At 40.7% G+C, this 24,747-nt stretch overlaps 2 protein-coding genes across 2 annotated transcripts in view; one reads left to right on the forward strand and one right to left on the reverse strand.

Moving 5' to 3' along the window:
• Positions 1 to 11,735, forward strand: part of LOC139724834 (kelch-like ECH-associated protein 1) — a 54,151-nt gene extending 42,416 nt beyond the window's left edge. The window contains exons 2-5 of the mRNA XM_071635959.1: positions 106 to 1,540; positions 9,697 to 9,902; positions 10,349 to 10,525; positions 10,896 to 11,735. Coding sequence (XP_071492060.1) covers positions 273 to 1,540; positions 9,697 to 9,902; positions 10,349 to 10,525; positions 10,896 to 11,068 — 1,824 coding nt within the window. The 5' untranslated portion in view covers positions 106 to 272 and the 3' untranslated portion in view covers positions 11,069 to 11,735. The remainder of the gene's footprint in view (positions 1 to 105; positions 1,541 to 9,696; positions 9,903 to 10,348; positions 10,526 to 10,895) is intronic.
• Positions 11,736 to 20,977: 9,242 nt separating this feature from the next.
• Positions 20,978 to 24,747, reverse strand: part of LOC139724835 (ATP-binding cassette sub-family D member 3-like) — a 32,142-nt gene continuing 28,372 nt past the window's right edge. Inside the window, exons 20-22 of the mRNA XM_071635960.1 lie at positions 24,486 to 24,581; positions 23,605 to 23,766; positions 20,978 to 22,446 (exon numbers count right to left, since the gene is read on the reverse strand). Coding sequence (XP_071492061.1) covers positions 22,369 to 22,446; positions 23,605 to 23,766; positions 24,486 to 24,581 — 336 coding nt within the window. The 3' untranslated portion in view covers positions 20,978 to 22,368. The remainder of the gene's footprint in view (positions 22,447 to 23,604; positions 23,767 to 24,485; positions 24,582 to 24,747) is intronic.

Consider the following 24,747-nt stretch of genomic DNA (forward strand, 5'->3'; position numbering starts at 1 on the left):
ACTTCAGAGTAGCTGATGATTAAATGCTATATGATGTCAGAACAAGTCTTCTGTCTATGGAAAGCAGCTCTTGAAAATTATATTATTTTGTTTGCTTTCTTGCAGTGACATTCAAGTGGAGCCGCGCTGAGCTTGAACCACCCAGAGAGGGTGTCAGAAGCTCTGTCATCGTGTCGTTCTGCAGATCATGATCCAAGCTGGACGTCAACATTGCTCAACAACTGAATTCTCCGCATAATGGCAAAGAGGGAGCCCTTCCCAATAGCGACAACATGGACTCACCGAAAGTACCCCCGAAACCATCGGTCGAACCACCCTCTAATATGCCCGCCGAATGGACACAGAAGGGAATCCGTCACAAGATCAGCTGCGATGGCAGCATCACGTTCACCAGTACCAAGCACCCATCGAACGCTTTCAAGGTTCTCGACGAGCTACGCGAGAACCGCGACCTGTGCGATGTGACGCTCATTGTCGAAACGGTAAAGTTCCACGCGCACAAAGTCGTGTTGGCATCATGCAGTCAGTACTTCAAAGCGATGTTCACCCGTGGCTTCCACGAGTGCTCCAAGCAAGCCATCGAGATCAAGGATGTACACCCGTGCGTCTTCTCGCGTATCATGGACTTCATGTACACATCGGAGATTACTATCACGGAGTGTAGTGTGTTGGAGCTCTTGCCCAAGGCGATTATGTTCCAGATCACAGACATCGTGGATGCCTGTTGTAAGTTCCTTGAACACCAGTTGGACCCGTCAAACTGTATAGGTATCTCTATGTACGCGCAGGAACACAGCTTGCGCAGCCTCAAGGAGCAGGCCAGTAAATTTGTGTTTCGGCACTTCTGTGAAGTGTCGCATTCGGAGGAGTTCATGAACCTCAGTCTCATCCAGCTCCTGGCCGTTATAAAGCATGACAAGCTCAATGTTTGGTGTGAATCAGAGGTCTATGATGCCTGCATGCGCTGGGTGCGGCACAATGAAGACGAGCGCCGGCCGTGCCTGGAGAAACTCTTCAACTGCGGCGCCATCAGGGTGGAGCATCTCTCGCCCGCATTCCTCAAGCAGCAGTTGGATCGTTGCGACATCCTCAGGGACGAACCCAAATGCAAAGACTACCTGTCCAAAATCTTCCAAGAATTGCAGCTGCACAAATCCTTCAAGATGCCCAGGCGCAACCCCATCTCGGCCTGCGTGATCTACACGGCGGGCGGCTACCTCCGACAGTCGCTGACCACCGTCGAGTGCTACAACCCTGAGGAGGACCGGTGGTTGAGGCTGGCGGAGCTCCCGGAACCCAGGAGCGGCCTCAGCGCTGCGACGATCCACGGCATCTTTTACGTTGTCGGGGGTAGGAACAATACAGCGGAGGCAAATACGGACTCCAATCGCTTGGACGCGTACAACCCTCTGAACAACCAGTGGAAAACACTGTCCCCCATGAACTATCCACGCAACAGAGTTGCGGTAGCTGTACTAGATGGACACTTGTATGCTGTTGGAGGCTCGCATCAATGCAATCAGCATAACAGTGCAGAAAGGTAATTATCCAATGGAGGGAGGTAGTCGACATTGCAAAACCCACATATGTAGGCCTTCCAGAATGTTTCGACATTACGAGGAAGGAATGTTGTCATAATGACTAAAATTTCCTCCTTCACTCTCAAGAATGTTCTCAGTGTTTTGATAATTACATGTAAAATGTTGACAAATAATCTCTTTGTGCATCAGACATGATACATTGTGATTCGGCCGGCTATCGGGACGGGGTAATTGAATGCAGAAGGTGAATGTAGACGTCTGTCAACATTCTAGCATGATGAATGGCACATATCTCTGAGATATGAGGTGTGGTTGACTTCCCTTACTCTCTCAAGTATCTCCGCTTCCTGTAAAAAAATGTCCTCCCTCTCCAGAGCGAGACTCAATCTTCACTTCCCCCCCCCCCCCCCGATCTTCGTCTTCGTTTCTTTTGTTCCTCCTTTCTCTCTTTCCACCTCACTCTCGCTCTCGTTCTGTCTCTCAGAGTCTTGCTCTTGGAATTCATCGACTCCGCACACCTCTGCGAGACCTGTCTGTCAGTGGCCGACACGGCTCAAAGAATTCGCCAAAGTCATAGGAGATTAGGCCGCGCCGCGGACGTGCCGCCCCATATCGCGCCGCAGCCGGCTGGAGAGGGGGAAGAAAATGCGAAATCACGAGCGTTGAGGTAGTGGTCACTTCATTGCCAACAGAGCGGCTAGAGAGTCTCTTTACTCCCCCCCCCCCCCCCCCTCGCTGTCGGGTTCTCATTTTCTCACTTAGAATTTTTTTTTCAGTTCTCAGCATGATCAGCAATTTTTGTCCCCTTTTTTCGTAGCGTCGGGGCAAGCACTGAATGACAGGCACCGGCCAGTCATTCAAAAATTGTCTCTCTAGGTTTGGATTTCTGACTCGTCATTCCTCCGTCCCCTCCCCGTTGGCCCACTCGGAAAGAAAGAAAGAGAACAACAACAGCAAAAAAGGATTGATAAAGTCACTAGTTTGGTCCATTTACAAAGCAAAATCAGAAACATGTGTGGGTAGAGGCTGTAGTTTGTAGTGCGTTGAGTGCTCGAGTTGAAGAAATCGTGTCACTGGCTGACAAACCCACATACAAGTATTAGACTGTGAGCAGGGTGGGTGTGTTAACATGTTGACGTTTCAACAGAAAGAAGTGGCTTGTGAATGTTAACAGAATACAATGTTGCCATATATTTCATGAGTGTGATTGGAATCTTCTCAAATCCTGGAAATCTAGTTAACTCAAAATAGAACAGTTAAGGATCTCCCCTCTGTTTTTTTTTTCTCTCTCTTCCGTGGAAACCCGTAAAGAAATGGAAGATCGATAGACAATCAAACGTAGCTGAGCTAAACAAGTTTCCATGAAATAAGAGGGTATTTCAAATGAGACTAGTGCTAGTAAACTACACAGCCTATACTGTGATATTTGTGAGTTACAACACAGGTATAAAAAAAGGGGGGATTCTTCAATATTTTATCTTTAGCTAGTAGTGTTAACTACATCTAAAAGATTTAACGAGGTTAAAAACATTTTATGAAACATATGGCTATATCACATGTTGGAATTCACAACCCAGTTTTTGATGTTATGTAGGCATGTTACCACACCCTCGTTCACCCTGCCCATAGTCCCGTGTGTGAGTCTGTTTGCTGGTGGCAAGGTTTCTTCATGCGAAACCTGAGATGCAGTATGTCCAACTTGATAGTCTGCAACCTTGCAATGCTATACCTGCGGCTGTCTCTTGTCAGAGCAAACAGGTAGGAATTGTAAGGACTCGTGAGAGACGAGATCGAGGGTATTTTCATAGTTGCGGCTGGTGCAACCCCCATCCTGTATTTAATCCCAGAACACGACTAGAGTCATTGAAAACATCTCTATGAACAGTGGGTGTGCTGATATCTTTCTATCCCACATTGTATTTAGTGCATTTTTGTGTTCTGCTATTGTCATTTTTTAGAGATGTAGGCTCCCAGATGGCATGTTTAGTTGTTCCAGGTAACCAAACCTTCATGCTGTCAGCATGTGAGCCGTAGAGAGATGAGTCTGCCGTCGATTTCCAGTGAATTAGATGACATTATTTCCTGCTCGGAATCATCTCATGTTTCATAAAGTCCTGGTTTCTTTTTTTGCTGATGCATCGTGCTTGGCTGAAGCAGTAATTGAGATTGGCATGTGTTATGGTCAGTAAGATTTTTAAAAAATACAAGGGTTAAGTGGCAAGTGTCCTGATTATACACATGGGTTTCTCATTCCGCCCTATGTTGTACATTTACAGAATGTCACCGATCTCTGCCAAAAATAACTGTTTGTGTTAGTGATGGCGGACCCAATGCGTTGTTGTTGCCCCCCGTGCACGAATAAGGACATCATTTGTTTTGGAAGTGCTCCGAACGAGGCTTTGGCGCGCGCGGCAAGCTGCCAACCTTTCGGGTGTGAGTCGGCACGAAAGAGCGGCTCACCTGTCTGGGTGACTGGCATTTCAAATCCACCGGTGGTTTGGTGATAGTCTCGCCGGGTCAGACCCTGGGTGTGATACAACTTTTCCACGCCATCAGAAAAGAATGTGTGGCATCCGTGGAGAGCTCATATAAGTTGCATATTTGTAGATTTATGAATTGTACTTGCTCATCGGGGAGTGAGTAACATGGGAGAGGGAGGATGACATTGTTCCTACTTGAATTAAATACTCCCCTGCTACCCTCCGAGTCATCTTGCCTTCGCACTAGGAACGGTAATTGGGAACTTATGGAAATAAAGCTGAATAATCATCATAAATGCTGCCACAAAAATGTATGAACTAGCAGTCCTTGTGATCGGGTGTCATCCTTTTCAGATTGATAGTCAGTGTTCAGTTTGAAGTTTGCATCTATTTTTTTCTTTCCTTTTTTGTGAGAAATAACAAATACCATATATCTACATGAACTATATTCTGCCTAGATTGAATCTGAGCTGCGCTGCAGTGTCTGTGTTGTGCAATATATCTTGCATGATTGCCACTTGAGATGTGGAAATCACAAACAAGATACTTGTAAAAGTGTTGTGATTGAATATACAGTGAACAAACATTAAGAGGACTTAAAAACTCTTTCCCTTCAAGTATGAAGGGAGTTTCATGTAATGCTGAAGGATAAATTGTGGAGTAAGCTGCTTGATAGGAGTGGCGAAGTGCTACATCAGCTATGCTTCATTAGGCTAATGAGATGGTTGGTCATACGTGCATGCCCACCCACATACTAATGCACTGCACCACCCCACCCCCTACCAGCACATGCATCAAAATCAAAATGTGTGCATACGTTTGGTTTTTGTGTACCATACATTCAACAAAGGGGATTAGAGCATTTCTCAGTTCGTGGGATGCGAGTGAAAGGAATCGCTCTTGCGTAAAGCATCACTCATCGCGAGCGCACGCAGTATAATAGCTGGCTTGGAGGCCGAGGTGAACCATTTGGTTATCATAATATGTTTGTCGTAGGCAGCATGATCACTTGTATCAACACGATAAAGAACCCAAGGTCATGCGATGCGCTGGGCCATGCGTCCTTGACGCACAATGATGCCTGATTTAACAAGCTAGTATGCGAATTGAGCCCAATCCACTTCTCTCAGAGTGATACATTGTACGATCCTCCTCGTCTTCTGATGCCAGCACCGTGCTTTTGTCCACCGCCCACAGTGATACAAACCTCACATTGATTAAACTTATGCAATGCAGTGTAGTGATGCTCTCTACGTTTGATTTATACCTTTAAAGTGGAATGAGTTTGTGTCATTTTTTGGATTATGTCTTCGTTGTAGTGTGGCTTTAAAAGAAGCGAAATCAAAAGGAACCCAAGGCCAACTGTTGTATGGAGTGTATTGGGATAATTTGGGTAAATTGTGGAACATTCAGGCAATCCATAGGTAGTTGATACACTTTCCCCCGTATGTGGGCGAACTCTCTTATATAAATATGTGTTGAAAAATCTGAGACAATCATAAGTCAGTGCTTTGTGTGCAGTTACGTTTTCCACGTGGAGACAGTGCAAAAAAAAGAGACACGAAGCAAAACAAAACAATATATACCATCCCGTTTTAGACCAGAATTGTTTTTGTTTTTTTCCAAATCAAGAAATCAAGCCAAATGATGCTTGCTGGATTCATATACTAACATCTGAACTGGCAGTTTGTAAGCGTACCCCCCATGTTGAAAGCTCTTGCTGTTTGATGCAATTTCCACCAATTCTCGTAATCCAGAGGGCATGAGTTGAGGGGAATTTGTGCAATTGACTGCTGAGAACAACAGTTTTCCTGGGAAAAAAAGAGTGCCCCCCCCCCCCACACACACACACACATTAAAGAAAAAAACCTGATTCCATGTCAATGCATTATAATGGACTGTAAAGCAGTCAAATAGCATTTAGTGCAATAATGAAAAAAAAAAGTTATCCTAAAGCTCTGAAATTCAACAAGTAATGCCTTTTAGCATGGCTTAACCAACTGACTGCAGCCACTACTAACAAACAAACAGTATTTAGAAAGGACCACTGTTCTGTCACAGTAGTGTAATTAACTCAGTTTATGAATATGTCAAGATATTACAGTTTGGCTGTCAGAATGGTGCTCAGGGTTTTTTTTACCAGCCAAATTCTCCCCTAGTGACACCCCCGGAGTTCAATCAAGAATCGTTCCACATGCCAACAGTACCAGCATGTCTTCATTTCCGCAAAATGCGGTAATGCAATCCGGGTGGGCATGAGATGGGATATCGTGTAAGAATGATGTGGCAGATATTACAAATTGGGCAAGCAATTGTGAATACATTAATTCTCTCTCCTTATTTTTGTAGTGGGTTGTCAGATAGTCGGTGATTCACAAAATAATTGTTTACACACCGCGTGAAGTTAGTCCTGTCTCTTCCAATCTTTCCAATAGCAATTCCAACTTTTACCCCGTCAAAGTTTTGAAAAGCACCAGAAGTGTAGTCATTTTCTTGTTGACAAATGTACAGCTACTGGTTGTATGGTAGTATGTTGCCCAATATTTCCCCTTTATAGTGACACAAGTGTGATAGCCAATAAATAATGTGCTTCTATTCTGGTAGGTTGAAGTTCATGGTACTATTACTGAGCAACAACAACAACAACAACAAAAGTTGAATACATTTTGATCAAACCAAAACATGCAGATAACTTTTATTTTCAATGATCCGGCCTGTGTTTTGGCGTTTCAAATCATTATTTTGCAACTGGGTTATAGGTCCTAACTGCTGACTTCCGTTTCAAATCGCACTTGCTGTTGTAAACTTGTCGCAGGCAGAGTAGTCTGGTGACGGAAAAGGGGTCTGCTAGGGTAGACTAATGCGACAGTCGCTCATTACTCGACACAATTGCATTGTCATTGTGTACAGGTAATTGAATCATTGGGGCTGCCTACAATCAGCAAATTGCGCTTTACGCGTTGACAAATTGCATGTCCTGCTCCGTGGCGGGTGAGCTTATTCTGGGCTTTTCCACACAGTCTCTCTCACTCCCTGGGGCTCTCTTACTCTAAGACGTGATCGAGGGAAGAAGGTGAAGATCGGATAAAGGGGGAAAGAAGAGGAGAAGGGGGAGGAGGAGGAGGAAAAAAGGAGGTGGTCTCGATGTTAAGAAAGTTTGATGTTTTCTGCGAGTAAGAGTTTGAAAGAAAAAGAAGTAATTTTTCGCAGATGTTGGTGCGAAGTGGGACGAGTTCACGAGATAGTTGGTCATAATGTCGTTTCAAGAAGCGGTAATATCACCCTCGGCTCCTTGTCGGAGGAAGTCGATATGAGAATTGAGCCAGTGCAGTCGTGTGGTATTATTGCATCAAGAGTGTTAGTTAGCTCTTTCCCTTGGAATGTTGTGCAGGAGAAAGAACCAGGGTTGGGGTTGGGGATGGGGGTGAAGGGATGGGGGTGAAGGGATGGGGGTGAAGGGATGGGGGTGAAGGGATGGGAGTGAAGGGATGGGGGTGAAGGGATGGGGAAAAAACGAGACAACATCAATTGTACAGCATATCACGAATGAATGCCGTTTTCATATACCAGGCTGCAGATTTACGGAGTGTAAGTAAAGAGTTCTTTGTGGCAAAAAAAAACTGCTGAAAACTGCTTATCCAATAAAGGCGAGCCAATGGAGTAAAATGGAGTCAAAAGGGGCCTGAGCTTTCGATCCTAGCAGAATCTTCGTCAGAGGCAAAATGAGTTCTTTAATAGTATGCCCCAATGTGACTTGCACATACAAGTGTACATCTTTATGGAAGCGTGATTATGTGCAATACATAGAGTTCTGGTTGATTTTTTTTTTTTTTTTTTTGTAGGGGTTGGGGGGAGGGGAGGGAGCTTTCCTGTTATGCTTGCTGTACTGTGCTGTTTAACTACAAAAATGCGACATGTATGTATAATCATGCAGTCATGCTTGTAGACCAGACGTGTGGGAGTGAATTTGGCGCCTTGTAATATCATTGTACAGCAGACAATATAATTAAAAGAGTATGTCTTTATGGGGGAGGCACAATAGATAGGCCTTGGTCTATCAAACAATTTTCTGTTTGAAATTGGTATACATATATTTGGTTGATACCACTGTACTGAATTTTCCTTTTTGTTCTGTTTCAAGTGTTTTTCCATATTTGGTCCCAATGAAAGTGCAACTCAACTCCACTCCACTCAACAGGTGTCCTGTTGTTAATCCATATCAAGCAGAAAACAATGACTTCTCTGAAATACCAGGAATATTCTGCCTTTTATGGGGCAGCCAGAGGCCAGACTTTGAGGCAGATGTGCCACTGTTCTGATCTGTTCACGCTAGGACGAAAAAAAAAAAGAAGAAAACCAAAGCAAGTTTTCGCCAGTAGCAGTCAGGTGTAGGCTGCCTCCACTGTGAACACTTGGTAGGCAACAAGTGTGAGTATGTTATAGAGTGTGTGTGTGTGTGTGGGGGGGGGGGGGTGGGGGGGGTAAAGTTTGGCACTGTGGTTGTTTCTCTTTGTTCTCTTTCGCTTTGTTGTGATATGCGTAGGGCAGGCATGTCACAGATACTGTCTTTAAGCAGTGCTTACAAGTTTGCACACAGTGCAAACGCCGGCTGCAAGAAACGAGACATGATTGACGAGAATTTTAGCAGCAGCAACTGGCCCTAATTGATTGCCACTGATCACGTCCGTACGAACATGGCTGATTTCCCGGTGTCGGAAGAAAATGAGCGACTTCTCAACCCGGTCATGTGACCCGGGCGTCCCATTCTCTCGGCAGGCTCATTGTCATCTGTCTGTGATTCGTCATAGGCTCATTTCTGTAAACCGTCACTGTTTTGCCTTGGACTTGTTCCAAAGTGTCATCCTGACAAATCTCAACCCCCCCCCCCCCCACCCCTTCCTTTCCAACTCTGGGAGAATGAGATATAGATTCCAACAGAGAGACAAATGCTACAGGGGTGGAGGTTAGTGCACAGTTGACTGACACGAGCAATAATGTGTACATGCTCAACTTTCGGTGCTCTTGGCAAATTTTGAGCACTAGGGCCCGATCAGCGACTTCTCCGGTGGAATTGTCTGCTTCGCTAATTTGTGATTTGGCCAACATATTTATGTGAAGAGCGCATGAATTGATTATTTATCACATTCCATTGAATGAAGGAAGAGACTTCTAGGCATCTTTGTGCATTCGTTTGAAGTGAATAATTCCATTGCATTTGACAAAGGAACAAAGCATTTGGCATAAGACAAGCATTTGAGGAATGTAATCGTATCATGTGGAACATTGATTCACACAAATTATCTCTGCAGGTATTTTTTGTTGTTTAATCATGAAAGAATTCATGAAAAAAAAAGCATTCCCTGCATGGATGAGAAGGCACAGCTTATGAAGCTTTGTCTTACCATTCATAGTTGTACCAGAAATAATGTTGCCAATTTGCTTGCAAACAAGGTTACTTAAAGTGGGAAAGGAACAGTGTAGCAATGAGCCTTAATATATTGCCGGCAATGAAATGTCCACCCTATCACATATATTCTCCCCTATTGAATTTCCTGCTATGCCAGGTTGCCAATTTAGTGATCACTCAGCCCAAAGACATTAAAATAATGCCATACCCTTTCTTCTTTTTTCTTCCTTTTCCCTATTCCCTCCCCCCCCCCCCCAAAAAAAAACAGATACAGTCCCGATGACGACAAGTGGACGGTCATTGCCCCAATGAGCACAAAACGTATCGGAGTCGGGTGCGCGGTGGTCAACCGGCTACTCTACGCTGTGGGTGGCTTCGATGGGGTCAACCGACTCAACACAGTAGAGTGCTACCACCCGGAGAACGATGAGTGGACAATGGTGACCCCCATGCAGACCAGACGCAGCGGGGCAGGTGAGCCTCCTTCTTCTAATTTTTGTTCGTTTAGAAGAATTTTCTATTTTTTTGTACCTATATTAGGTTTCAGGGAAATTGAAATTGAAGCTGTCAATTTTTATGATAATCAAAATTAGACATCAAAGGCATTTCAAAATGATTAGATTCATAGCGTGATGTGCCAATCAGTCATAGTCATATATTGCATGCCTGTATTCTTCCATAGCAATCTGTGGCCAGAACTGTGCTACAGAAATCTCTTAATATGTGAAAGAGGGATAATGCTAACCATTTGTGGCCAAGGTTGCTTTAAAGCTCTAGATTGTTGGGTGGAGAGTTGTATCAGAGTTCTTTCAAACAGTGAAAGGATTTTTTTTTTTTTCAGAGATGTCTTATAAAAGCACAGAGTGATCCCTAGCCTATGAAATCAAGTATCTTGATTTTTCCCCTGTGTGTGTTCACAGGAGTAACCAGTCTGGATGGCTACATCTACGCCGTGGGCGGCTACGACGGTATGAGTCAGCTGAGCAGCATGGAACGCTACGACGTCGAGAACGATCGCTGGGAGTTCATGTCGTCCATGAACTCGCGGCGGAGCGCCCTCAGTGTTGATGTGGTCGGCGGCAAAGTTTATGCCCTTGGTAAGTGGTTTCTTTCTTGCAAGAGGGCGATGGAGGGAAGGGGGGATGGTCAGTTGTTGAAGGACAAACCCGGCTCTTCTTTTAAAAATCTCTTCCCCGATTAGGCTTGTCTACGACACTGAGCAAATTGTAGCATAAGTGAGATTTAGCAATGTATTGAGAGTAGATGCAATCTGTAGCTCTGCCTTGAAGAAAAGTGGAACACCTTTTCCAGAGATGCATGTTTTTCTTCTATCCAGGTGTATCATATTCATGCTGTACCTTGACGAGAGTTCTTCAGCTAAAGAAAAAAAATGATAATAGAGCAATTTTGTAGATATATTTGTCACTGACTGTATGCACAATTCTTTGTTGATCCTGTCTTCCTCAGGTGGCTATGACGGACAAGACTTTCTGTCGTCGGTGGAGTGCTACGACCCGGGCACCAACACGTGGACGGTGGTGACCAACATGTGCACGGGCCGGAGCGGGGCAGGAGTGGCCGTCGGCATGGAGCCCTGCAAGACGGGGATGTGTGGCGGGGCGGGGAACTCGAACCGGTGACACTAGCCGTGTGTGGCGGTGCAGCAGGACGCTCACATATAATGTATCTCCTTTTCTCCTGCTTTCTATTTCTGTCATTTACTTTCTCAACCTCTTTCCTTGTCTCTTTATATTGTTACAGAGCTCTGAGGCTTTATGTAATGTTGATGGGTCACCCTCTCCACTTCCCCTTAAATATGGATATATATCTCATTTATGTTCGCAATAGGGATCACGTCTGGCATGTAACATGTAACAGTTCCCTCCCGTGCTGTGTATAGAATACATTCTCTGGGATTATTATGGTGTTGGGGAATATTTTGAAGAGTGTGTTTGTGTGTGCATGCTATTGTCAGTTATACTTTAATAGTTCAGTTTTATGGGCATTTAAGGCTTCTCCATAAATGATAGTGTTGTGTTAGCCATGTGCCCCCATTCAATATCTCGTGTTGTGTCCCCCCGCTGAAGGGGAATTCATGTTACTCAGACTTCGATGTGTGATTTTCCAGATTCTTTGAACTATCGTGCTACTTCTTGTGTATTCATTTGTTAGTGAGTGATGCTGTAAAACTGTGTGAATTTTTTCTGACATGGTTTCAGAACTGGCGTCCATATATCCTTTTTGCCCCGCCCCGTTTCACCTTTCCCAGGTATATCTCCCTGCTTGTGATAAATCACACAAGTTCTTGTCAACCCCCCCTCCCCCCATTATGGTTACCTGGAGCTCATAGTAGAAAGAGAAAAGCTTCTAAACATGAAGGTGATATATATCCTGCATACTCTTGCTAGCAGCATTCAGCCATATTTGATTTGTCATAGTTGGTTTTTTTCTCTCGACCAAAACTTTTATCCCAATAGAGAGTTTACTGATTTATCAGACGATGTCTACTTGTCTTTGTCACACCAAAGTTATCAGTTTACATGTTCAGTTTCACTTAATACATTATTAATATCCATGATGAACACTTCTTCAAAAAGCCCTACATCTATTAGGAAACAGGGAAAGGAAAAAAGGAAATTGCAAAAAAAAATGTTAAGTTTACTTTGGTGTGAAATGTGAACTTTGCAACTTAAAATATCAAGTTAGGAACCTTCCAGAACAGAATTGCATTTAAGTTGTTTACCCGTATCTTTCTTTCTCTAGGGATGGGTGATATGTTATAGTCAGTAAATGTTTGGTTTAAACTGGAACACACCAGTTTAGATTTGAGTCTGATGTGTAGACTTTATCTGGCCTTTCTTTCCTGGTGTCACACCACTGGAATCAAAGCAAATATTTGAGAACTTCCCCAAGATATAACGGATGATCCTCTGCTTAACCCATTGAGCACCGGTCTGAAGTATACTCTGGCTTTGGACAACAGGAGGAATGGAACCCCAAGGAAATGGGATAAAGAGTGACCTCTGGCAGACTTAAAGATCCATAAAACAGTGGTGATATGAGAGATTGGGGAGGGGGCGGAGAAACAGGTCAATGTTTTGGTATTGCAAATCCTTACCCTTTGAACAAAGTCTTGTGTTTGGTTTTGCTCTCTTTTTTTTATATATATATCTATTGCATACCAAAAGACATTGCAACGTGTAGGCGAACAACTGAAGTGTGAATTGTATCCCACATTGCTGTAGGGGGATTTTAGGTCCTATCGAAGTGATAACATTGTGTCTTAAAAATGCACTAAGCCCCCCGATGACAGACAAGGTCTCTCCATTTTGGTTTTTGTGTTTCCTCAGCCTACTCTCAAGGGGGATTTTATTTGTTGTATTTGTATTCACTGAAGCTGATGAAACAGACCTGGTGCCGTGATGGAAGGAGACTAAAAATCAGGCAGTATTTATCCCCATGTCACCTCACTGCTGCGCTGTCAGGGCTCAAAAAGAAAAATGTGTAAAAAAAAAATGTCAATATCTCTTGTAAGGCAAGTTGAGTGTAATGTTACCACCATAGCTTTTAGTGAGAACATGTGTGAGAGGAATACTGTAATCATTATTCTCTTCAATCCCCTGTATGTATTTGTTTCATTTGTTGGCTCGATCCCTTTATTTGTGATGAGTTCATGTGATGCTCGCTAATGTTTGTTATCGTATCAATGCACCAAAGAACTTGCCAATACAATGTACATGTTTGCATCGTGGGTATGTGAAGAAAATGTAGTCAGTATTTTAATGGAGCGTGATTATACCTGTTGTAGCAAGGATGAAGAAGTCAAAGAGTGAGATTTGTGTATCTCTACTCCCCAAACTTAGGAGTAGGTACTGCTTTTATCATTTCTGATTTCAGTGATAGATTTATGATAAAAGATTTTGGTCTGAGATGATTTGGAATACATGCAACAACAAAAAAAAGAAGTCAGGTTATGCTGAAAACTAAAGACTTGTTGACTTCATATTTGAAAGAAATAGATTTAAGCTATATTATCTGTCAAACAGTTTGGATTAAGACTAGGCTGAGTACTGCATTGATTTGATTGTTGACAGAGTGCAATTCTTTTTGTTCTTTGGGTTTTGTTTTGGTTTCTTTCCCTCAAGGCAACCTGCTTTGTATGTGTTCCAAATGTTGCATTAGTCCATGATAACCCAAGTTTTGTCAAAACTGAACAGTTTGATAGAAGAATGTTACATTTTATCTTAAAACTGCAAGACCCATAACTCTGTGTCAATCACTAAATTGATGCAGGGAGACCAGTGAAAATTTAATGTTCATGTCAATGATACCAGCCCTTAAATGTCACACCACTGACAAACTTTCTTGCTCAAATTGACTTTTCATCTTTAACTCCAAGAGATTTCAAATTTGGGTTACATTTCATAGATGAATAAATGTCAGCGGTTACAGATTGAGCCATCTTTCAAACTTGTTCAACAAACATTGCGCGTGTAAATAGGAGAGCAGAGAATTTATTATACGAAATTTAAATTGTACGGACCCGTTCCCCACGTGGGGGTCATTTGTGTGTGTCCGTATGTGTCGTTTTCACAATATCCTAGCAGAGATGTCCCCAGTTTGTCTGTATGTCCTCTTAGATTTTATTTGTATGTTCTGCGTGTCACAGAGACAGGTTTCTAAGGTTTTGAAAGGTGCGGCCGAACACTATCCCATCTCAATACATTTATGTGGGTGGCTGTGTTTGCATTTTCTTCACTCACAAAGGGAACTTGCACATTGCCAGAGTAGATGTATTGCCGAGACCAACTTGGGAGTCAGAATAAATATAGGTAGAAAGCTACGTATTTTTTTTTTTGTTGTTGCTCTTGTTTGTATATGAATTTCTTTTAAAAAGGAATTTCCAGTGTCACTATGATTCTTGTGGGTACAGCTCTATCTAGCGTGACAATAATATTGTTGTCAAAGATTTCAGGAACAATTTCAGCCAAGGTTTGGTCGCAAATTTTGCGTGAACAAAATGTGTGTAAAGTTGTGAATACTATCAGACATCTGGGCGATAAATTATTATTATTATGCTTCTGTTTTTGAGTGGTGATTCAGATTTGTCGAGAAGGTGATCTCTCTTGAGTGAGAGGAAAATGTTTGTGTTTGTATTTTGTCTTTGCTGTCAAAATTTGCAGATTATGCAACCACAGAATCTTTGGGAGAAGGTGGTATTTATGTGTAGCTTATATCACAGCGATAGACTCCATTCATACATATCTTTTTTTGCAGCTGCAAACACGATTTTTGTTGAAAGATTTTATAACATGTTCTAGTGTATGCTTGCCCTGATTTGGGGGGGGGGGGGGGGGGTTAGGTTAGAAATTAAAATAGAACATTTTGTTAATCATAAGCTCAAACAAAAGTGAGCAATATATTTGTCATGATTGAATACCTCATTACCATGTTGGGTTTGAATTTATAGGTGCAGTCTGAATTTTAAAAGTGTTTTCCCTCTCCCGGTAACATTTCTGCAAGCAAAATCTTGCGACTGTGTACTGCACAAGGTAAAGCATTCAGTCAGGACTGCTAGTGACAAGAAGTCACATGGGATATTTAAAGTCATTAAACCCTTTGTGCGCTGTGACTGCTGATTGGCATAGAAAAACTCCATAGCATTGTACACACTGTCCAAAGCCTCCGGCAGAGAACTGCTTAACCTTGACATTACTGTGAAAGTGGAAATTTTTTTGGTGTGGAGTAAATTTTCATACTTTTCCTGTGACATTGAAACGAGCACTAAATTAGAAACACACACATTTTTTTGCTCGTGTGTAATACTAGATGTAATGTTCGAGTCCTTGGAATTAAAACATGCAAATTTCATCTCACCCAACCGAGCGTGAAAAATTACTCACACAAAAATTTTCACTTTAACAGAAAGTTGACGCGATCAAGCTATCACCTGTATGTGTAGTCCTGAGGTACACCAGTATGCCATATATGTCTCATTTCTCAAGTAGATTTTGACTTTAAAGGATGATTAAGAAGTGTCACAGACACTTCCAGGAATATTTTGAGGCAGTGGGTAAATAGCTTGGAATCGTGCATGGGAATTACTAGAGAAATCCCTTTACATAACTAGCACTACTGCAATGGCACTGTAACTTGAGTTGAGGGAAATGCTTACATCTGATTGAATGTGTGGGACCAATTACAACCGCCAGTAATATTCATGCAATGACATTTTTAATCATATCCTTGCTATACTCTATTTGTATATTGTTTTATTTTCTTTTGCATAGAGAGAGGGAGAGAGAAAGAGGGAAAGAGAGAGAGAGAGAGAGAGAGAGAGAGAGGAAGAGGAGAATAGAACAGAACATTGTATGCCAAACAAATGAATGGTGCAATGAAAAATAAGTAGAGTGTTTGGCGCAGCACTAAGACAAGACTACAAACAAAATGTGCAAATGTCTCAGTTTTAATAGAAAAATTCAAGCACATACAAAAAAAAAAAAGAGAAGAAAACAGCTTCTTGAGCTGAACAACTCGTGCAGACCTTTTTACATCGAAAAAAAAAGCAGGGTTTAACAATTTGCTCGTATGATATTGATTGATGTGTTACTGAGTGTCACCTATTTATTGCAAACATGAAACTTTTGTGTATTCCTAGTGTGACATAGAATAGGGTTGTAAAAAAAAAAGTAAAATATTACAAATCTGTGGAGCGTTATTTGTCTTTTTTCGCATATGAGAGAAGACGGTAAAAAAAAAAAGGCATTTCTTGCTGATTGTATTGTTCAAAAGGCTTAATGTCAAGAAGTATTACAGTGTCTTCCATTTTATTTTATTGGTCCGATTTAGATTTTTTTCTTTTCTTGAAATAAATCACCAGTGTGGGCGTTGATCGAGAAGAATATGTTTCAAAGATTTATTCTAAATGTGAGAATAAATGATAAATGTGGCAATGCATATGTTCCCTTGGCTTTCATCTTTCTGTCCTTTTTTTTTTTCCATATCAAAGATGAGAGTGATGAGAGAGTGAGCGATTGTGTGTGTTCCACTGTTTGAGTGTTTTGGTGTGTATGTGTGTCATCACACAGGCTTCGAGGGGAAATTATACAGATATTGCCTGTTAGGAGGTGTAATATAACACTCGACGTCCCCTGCGGGAGTTATATTTTCCCCCAAGAGATGATATTTTCTTTGAGCACACATTGCTGAAGGAAAATATTGTCTCGAGGGGAAAATACGCGTCTGAAAGGTCTGTGTAGCATTATATTACATCAACAGACAAGGCGATACATTGTATTTGTTATTCTTGCTATGGTCTTCACAAATACACATCGTTTCATTTTAGTCCCATTGACAACCAGTCAAATTCTGATATATTAGCTGATGTGACATCACCGCAGGAAATATAACAGTTTTAATCGTTTGTGCATTACTTGTGTGTTTGCATAATGACCACTCACCGAGGAGAATTTATGTAGACCCATTTAATGTAGGACAATACAGCCTAGTGGATGGCTTTATTCCATCAAACCTATGTGGTACAGAAATCGACTTGTGGGGTACAATGTATGTCTGTGTGTATGTAAGCATGTGCGCATGTGTGTGTCTGTGTCTGTGACTCTGTGTGTGTATGTGTCTGTGTTCATGTATGTCTGTGTGTGAGTTGTGTGTCTGTGTGCTCCTGTAATATCATGTGGGTATGTTTTCAATAATGGAATGGGGGGGGGGGGCAAAGAGCGCTACTGAAAATGATATAAAACGTCAGGAGAGAGTTATCAACAAAAAATTGAAACATGTAGACATTTCAGAAAGGAAAAAAAATATTCCTAAGATCAAAGTTCTTTAGAATAAAAGCAATGACAGCACACAATGTAATATCAGAGCAGTGGAAATATGAGGAATACCACACATACACGTGTACAATGAGGACTTGAGATAAAGGCCCAATTTCATTAAGTACACATACAATGTACTTCATATAACAAATCTTTTTCCCCTATCCCCATTGAATAATATACATATTTTTTTTTATGATTGTCCAAAACAACAAAATACCTGAAATACACTTTTCCTCACATCAGAAAGGTGATGATATTTCATAATGATAAACTGAACACAGACCAACATCACATACTAAGTAGATACAATGAAACACTCTGCACATCATTTGGGTTTTCATTCATGGTATTAAAAATTTTAATATGTCTTGTCACGTGCTTGATAAATATATATCATCATATCTTACAATGTCTCATCAACACAGCACATGTTCTGTACAGGAATCTGGTCCATTGTTTTGTCTCCTTCTTGATCCGCCAAACTAAAGAGCTATAGCAAACTAATCACGCATCAAATCCTGCAGTAGAAGAAGACGTACCTTTGTACAATGTACAGGTCTTATTCAGAGACCCTTGTGCTATAAGCGCCGACAATCATGAACAAGGAATACTTGTCCGTGATTATTGTTCACAAGCCAGTAGAAAGCCCAACATGATTATCACTCCTACTAAAATAACCCAGTGCTGAAAAATTCTGGTGGACACTTTCGACCAATGGAATTGCTGGATTCGCCCATCAGCCCTCAGTGCAAAATGCATTATGCATGAGCTTCTTTGAATAGAGATCTGCTGATTGGTTGTGATTTTTTTTTTTTTGCTACCAAATGCTGGTGGTGACATTTGGTGCTTAGTTCGAGGTCAAAAGTTCAGAAATTCTTCAAGTCTGCGGCTGGAACTTTGAGAGTAATATTGACTTCAAACAAATGAAATAATATTGTCACATTTACTTCTCATGGTCTGATATTCCGGACAAAGACAAAGAAAAACTGACAAAGAAAATCAAATTATGATACAACTCTCACTTTAACTAAGTGGTGGCCATTGGATTTGCTGTAAGACATTTCACACTAGACACTGGCAGTGAATATTCAGTATCAGTAAACGTAAATCAGTGAAGTAAAACTTAGGGTTGGTGGAAAACCTCTTAACCCGTTGAAGACTAGTCCCGAGTATACTTCGGCAGGTGTCTATGCGATATGCTTGTTATAGCATAATCAGCTTGTTCTCAGTGGGTTAAGTGTGATGGGTGTGTGAGGGAAAAATGTGGTCATGAATCCTACAACCTCTTACCCTCTGATTTGAAGAAAAAAAAATGGGGAGTTACAAATAGAAATTATATTGTTATACACATTAATATCAATAAATGTGCCACTGCAAATAGAGACCATTCTCACAGGAAAAAACAAAACAAAATTGGTGTCTAGAATTAGGGTAATCTGTGAAATCATGAGAGAAACCAATGAAATATGACCATAGATTATCTTGTTATTTGTGTTGCAGAAAGAATATAATTTTCAACATGTCACTGTGAAAAATTCAAGCATTAATGCCATATTACCCAGGTCAATCTAAATAAAAAGATTAATACATCTGAAAAGAGTGTTTGAATTATCAAAAATTCTTTATGTGATATCTTATTCTACAGATAACAATCTCTTCATAAAAATGCACTTTTCATGCACAGGACTTTGCTTGAATTATGAAGATATTTGCATAATAAATTCCATATATACAACTGACTCATAATTCCAATCAAATGTACATTTTGATTTTAATAACCTGCTATATTACACTCTTAAAAGGAACGTCACACAAAGAATGGAAGATTCAAATTTTCAAACATCCCATATCATTCCAGAATTACAGAACGGTTACGTATGTGACTGATATGTCAAATATATAAGACAAATATCAGTTGCAAAATGAGTCCCTTGAAGTCATGACTGACATCATTCAATCAAACTATCAATTGCATTAATATGACATCATTTTACTTTACCAAAAATTCTACATTCAAACTTAAATAACATGGTATCAATGCCATTTGACCACACTTAACATGATTGGCTTTGCGTCTCTCGGCATCACTTCAAATAAACATTAAGGATGTTTTCACACAAAAATTAACTTAATGAGACTAAATTACGAGAGCAAATTTAGCAAACATATCACTACACTCACGTCATGGCGTCAATAAAGCATTTACCTGTCAAAACAGGGATTCATAAGGGCCAATATGAATAAAGGGTGTGAAGAAAGCAGAGAAAGCTTTCAACCAAAATATGAATATGATTTCCAGCAAATCTGCTCTTGTCAAAACAACATTATTGTGATGCATTATGCAAAATGAACTTCTGATCTGCCAGTTGACTTTCAGTGTCGAATACATTGCCATTAAAATTGAGGACCGATTCAAATCAAGGGGTGTGAGGAAAATGGGAAGGGTGTACGATTTCTTACATTGTTAGAGAATACAATTTACAATCAAATACAATGAGTCCTGCATTAGGAAATAATTCATAAGCTTTATTAACAAAATGACTACAATATATTAAGGTCTTGCAATTTAAGATAGACTCAACTTCTTTTGAATAGCACTCACTAACTTTGATTTTCTCAACAATGTTGACAGTTGGGAAAATGTTGACAGTTGGGAATACTATTCCAACACTCAAGTGTGTACAGTCCTAATTCTTTCACACATAGAATGGAAACATCATGGCAGCTGCATTGAAAAAATAAAAATAATAAAATAAAAAAGGAGAACTAAAAGGACAAGTTCACCTTCATATACATGTGGGTCGAGTGAATGCAGCAATATTAGTAGAACACATCAGTGAGAGTTTGAGGAAAATCGGACAATCCGTTCAAAAGTTGTGAACTTTTGAAGTTTCTGCTCAGTCACGGCTGGATGAGAAGACTACTATAGCTTGTGATGTCACATGTGTAAAACGATAAAAAGAAAGTATAAAGAAAATTCAACATATTTTCACTTTTCTCGCATAACAAAAGACCACTTGACTTCTCTTTTTCAGAAGGCAAGGGGAATAATATTACCCTTGACATACGTCAATAACAAGTCGAAGAAATGTGCACTTTATTCAAAAAGTGAAGTTTTGTGAAATTCTCTTTTTATTTTCCTTATATCGTAGTACGCATGTGACATCATACACTGTAGTAGTCTTCTCATCCAGCAGTGATTGTGCAAAAAAAAACCTTTAAAAATTCATAGCTTTGGAACGGATTGTCGGATTTTCCTAAAACTCTCACTGATGTGTTCTACTAAAATTGTTGAATTCACTCAATCCACATGTATATGAAGGTGGACTTGTCCTTTAACTATACCAACAAAGACAAATATCACAGATGAAATCAAGAGATTTACATTGTATGTTCTTGGTATCTAGCATCCTTTTAAATTTGAACTTATAGTCTTTGTCAATGCCTTGTGATGCATTCCGGTGCAAACAAGCTCTTTGCCCACACATGAATTGATGAATGTCATCCATATTATCTATGGCTGTTTGTCCTATTATATAGTGCATGCTGCTGTTTCCAATGTGTAAATATAGTAGCTATACCAGTATTCTTCCTGTAAAATTTCATCGTTATTCATCAATGTATTACAGCGCTCTCAGCATGATGGGTTGGACAGACAAAATGTTTTTATGTATGGATGTACATTGTGCATTATGTGTTTGTGTTTGTGTGTATGTATGTTGCATGTATGTATGTACGTATGTGAGAATGAATGTATGTATGTATGTATGTATGTATGTATGTATGTATGTATGTATGTATGTATGTATGTGTGCATGTATGTAATGTACATTTGTATGCATGTATGTATGCATGTAAGCAGGTATGTAATGGTTATTGTTCTGAACATGGAATTCATTCAACGCTGTTTTGGCAAGGGAATCAAGAACACATCAACTTCACCAAAAAGGCATCAATTACTAAATAAAAAACAAAACAAACCTGGAGTGTAGACAAATCTTTCCTTAAGTTTAAAAGTCTGATACTCTCTGTTCAACATTCACAGAATGCATCCAATGTGATTCAGTACACACAGCCTTATCCCTTGTACATTTGGCACACAAGTTAATGAAAAGGAAGAGCAAACACGCAAAGAACACACTGAGAAATATCATTCATAAAATATATCAACAGCCAAGTGAATCCTGTGGTTTCTCAGAAAACAAGATATCATCGTTGAGATATATTTGACATTTCCCTAAACCCACACAAAACAAGGTTCTCCTCCATGACAACTTCATGTAGTACTCGTAATGACAATCACACTAAATTGCACTTCTTAAAGTAACGAGAGTGACGACCAACCATGTGTCCATCCAACTCTGGAGGCCAGCAGACCGGCGGCAGAAGAGAAGCAGGCACAAAGCTTTGACAGAAGGAACATCCCCTAGTGCTTCTGTACACTGTACTCTAAAAAGATCTACTCTACATGCCAATAGAAAGCATCAAATTTTTGGACTCAATAGCAGTATTCAGGGTCTGAGACTAACCCAAATGTAGCTTTGTTGTCCATGAAGATCCACAACAAGTATGAAGTGTGCTAAAAACAGATAGGCACCTATAGAGACATAGGTATTCATAATGCTTGGGCGATCAAATTATGATTTTGACATTGTTGTAAGAGCACCGCACGCATCAATACTGAATCAAAGTTCCTGCAAAAGAGAGAAAAAAAATCTTTAATGATTTCCCTTTACAGTTTATTGGAAATACTAATTTCCAGTTTATTGGAAAAGACTTTTTATCATTATCATTATCATTACAAATCACTCAACAGAATTTGGTGTGATTTAAGACACACAACCATAACATGGATCTGACTGAAAGATTTATTTCAAATCACAAATAATTTCATAGCCCATACCATAACTTACTCCTCTTCTACTTGTACAAAGCGAAACATTATTTAACTTTATGACAAGACCATGAAATTTCAGTCAATTTGATAGTTTCATTTTTTTTTTGGTCTTAATTCTACACTCGTACATCAATACCAAAACATTTGTGAGGCTAATTCATCTTACTCTCCACAGTGTTAACACATGCATATATGATACTTTCAATCATGACCCGAACTCGATGGTGTCTTGGTCGATCTTCTTGAACTCGTATGAGCCCCGCCCGTCAAACATCAGATAGTACTGGAAAGTAGAGAAATATGGAGGTGGAGAAAACGGGTCACAACATATGATTCCCAACATAAGGAGAGATGATTAACACAGCAGTTCACAATTGCTGACGGTGTAGAACTGATGGTGTCAAGGCTTTTTCCCACATATGGAGTTTTTGACTTTTGATTTTGCGGAAAGCATTCAACACATCGAGTGAGAGGGAAGTCGATGTTCAGCTGAAACACACCACTGACTGTGCTGAAAGCCATTTCGATTTCACTCAGATGTCTTTTGTGTAATCTGTTTGTCAAAACAAAGCTCGGCGAGCTGACAGTGAGCAGCATTTGAGCCGCCGATTAAACGCAGTCGTTTGAAAATCTGACGCTCACCAGTCAACACATGCGCAGTGCTTGTACAAGACAGTTACCACAGCCGACGTCTAGGTGGCTGCAGAAATAAAAAAATCCCTGATGTTCCTTCTGACCCAGGTGTATAAATGGGCACCTGATAATGCTGGGGTAATAATAATAGCACGGCCCTCCTGGAGGGCAGTTTATACACTAAAAAGGTTACCCTGGGTAAAAAAATCATATTATTGTTCTCATTTGGTATTCTGTAAATGCAGAAGAATACTTTTGGCTAGTGCGAATTCTAAAACATGCGAAAATATCTTCACAATTTTATCTGCACGTTTTGAATGGGTTGAAAATTTTACATTGGGAATTCAAGAACCTGTAAATAAGTTTTTGAGCTGTGCAGTGTGAAAAATAAATTGTGCAAAAATATTGATGTTTACAGTAAAACCTTTTCAAGGTTGTATGCAGTGAGAAGGAATAAAATCTCAGAATTCTTTGTTACAGATGAATCCGACTTCAAAGCACTGTAATTTATGGCGGCCATAACTGGGGGGGGGGGGCTTCCAAAAAAGAACAGAAGCACTTTTTATCGGTTATGCAATGAGCCAGGTGCACTGCTGTGTCAGTTATCTTTTTCTAGGCATACTTGAAGCCCCCACTTAGAAATTACCATAAAAACAGTACCCAAACCGAATTGGTCTAACAAATCTGCAGAGCACTCTCCATAGTACAACAGTGCTCCCGCTGTTGTTGGGCAGGCTGGCGACTGAAGGATAGATGGAAGACAGGATAGAGGAAAGGATTGACTGATAGGGCAGAGAGTTCCTCCTACCTCGTGGTACTTCCAGAGTGACTTCCTGTGTGAGACGGTGAAGAGGGTGATGCCCACCTCCCTGGCGTGGGTGTAGATGTACCCCTCCACATCCACAGACACCGCACTGGTGCACTCATCAAGGATGGCAAACTGGGGCTTGTGGTAGAATAGCCGGGCCATCTACATGAGGAAAGAAACAAAGGGAAATTTCCAGAAAAAATTTTCATCTTCTTAATCCTGTAGTTTATTTTACCTCTACGTGCTGGCACACCCTGAACCTTTGTTGGGCTTAGCTTCTTTCCATACATTCTGGTAAGCTCATCATCACAATCATAATTAACATTTATGCTGATATGAAATGATTTAAGACTGTTAGCCAAATCTCCAGTCCCTGACCCCACTAACTACGGCAATGACAAAAAGTCATGGAAGACCACAGTCCTACTGTTTTTGTATGAAAACAGGGGTTTATTTTTGTGTCAGTTTCAAAATGGCGTATCTACTGTGAAAAAGAACATTTGAACTCTTTATTAACTTTCTTAAACTTGCTTTAGAGAGTGTTTGTCTTTTCATATGTACATTTCATATTCAGTATGAAATGTTTGGTATGTGGAATATGGTTGACATTACTGACCCACTGTGATTTGTAAACCCTCATCATCACCATCATTATCATCAATATTACCATCACCATCACCATCACCATCACCATCACCATCACCATCACCATCACCATCACCATCACCATCACCATCACCATCACCATCACCATCACCATCACCATCACCACCACCATCACCATCACCATCATCATCATCATCACCATTACCACCATCATCTTCACCACCATCAAAGTCATCGCTACCAGCATCATCTCCAACTCCTCCTGGCATACTTACAGCCACTCTCTGCTTCTCCCCTCCACTGAGGACATCCATCCAGTCCTGGACAGCATCCCATGACCCTTCTCTCTCCAGGATGTTGGCCAGCTGGACCTGTGTGTGACATGTTAGACAGCATCTCAAGGTCTGACCACTACAATCATAACATCTCATCTATAACTTTGACCACTTTGAATCTTAAAGGTAGGAATCAAGATACTTCTGAAATTGTCTACCAAATGTAAAATTTCACTCCTGCCAACTTAGCTATCAGCGACAA

Source organism: Diadema antillarum, unplaced genomic scaffold, assembly GCF_040938485.1.
Source record: "Diadema antillarum isolate AM-2024a unplaced genomic scaffold, OU_Dant_1.0 scf00000232, whole genome shotgun sequence".
NCBI lineage: Eukaryota > Metazoa > Echinodermata > Echinoidea > Diadematoida > Diadematidae > Diadema > Diadema antillarum.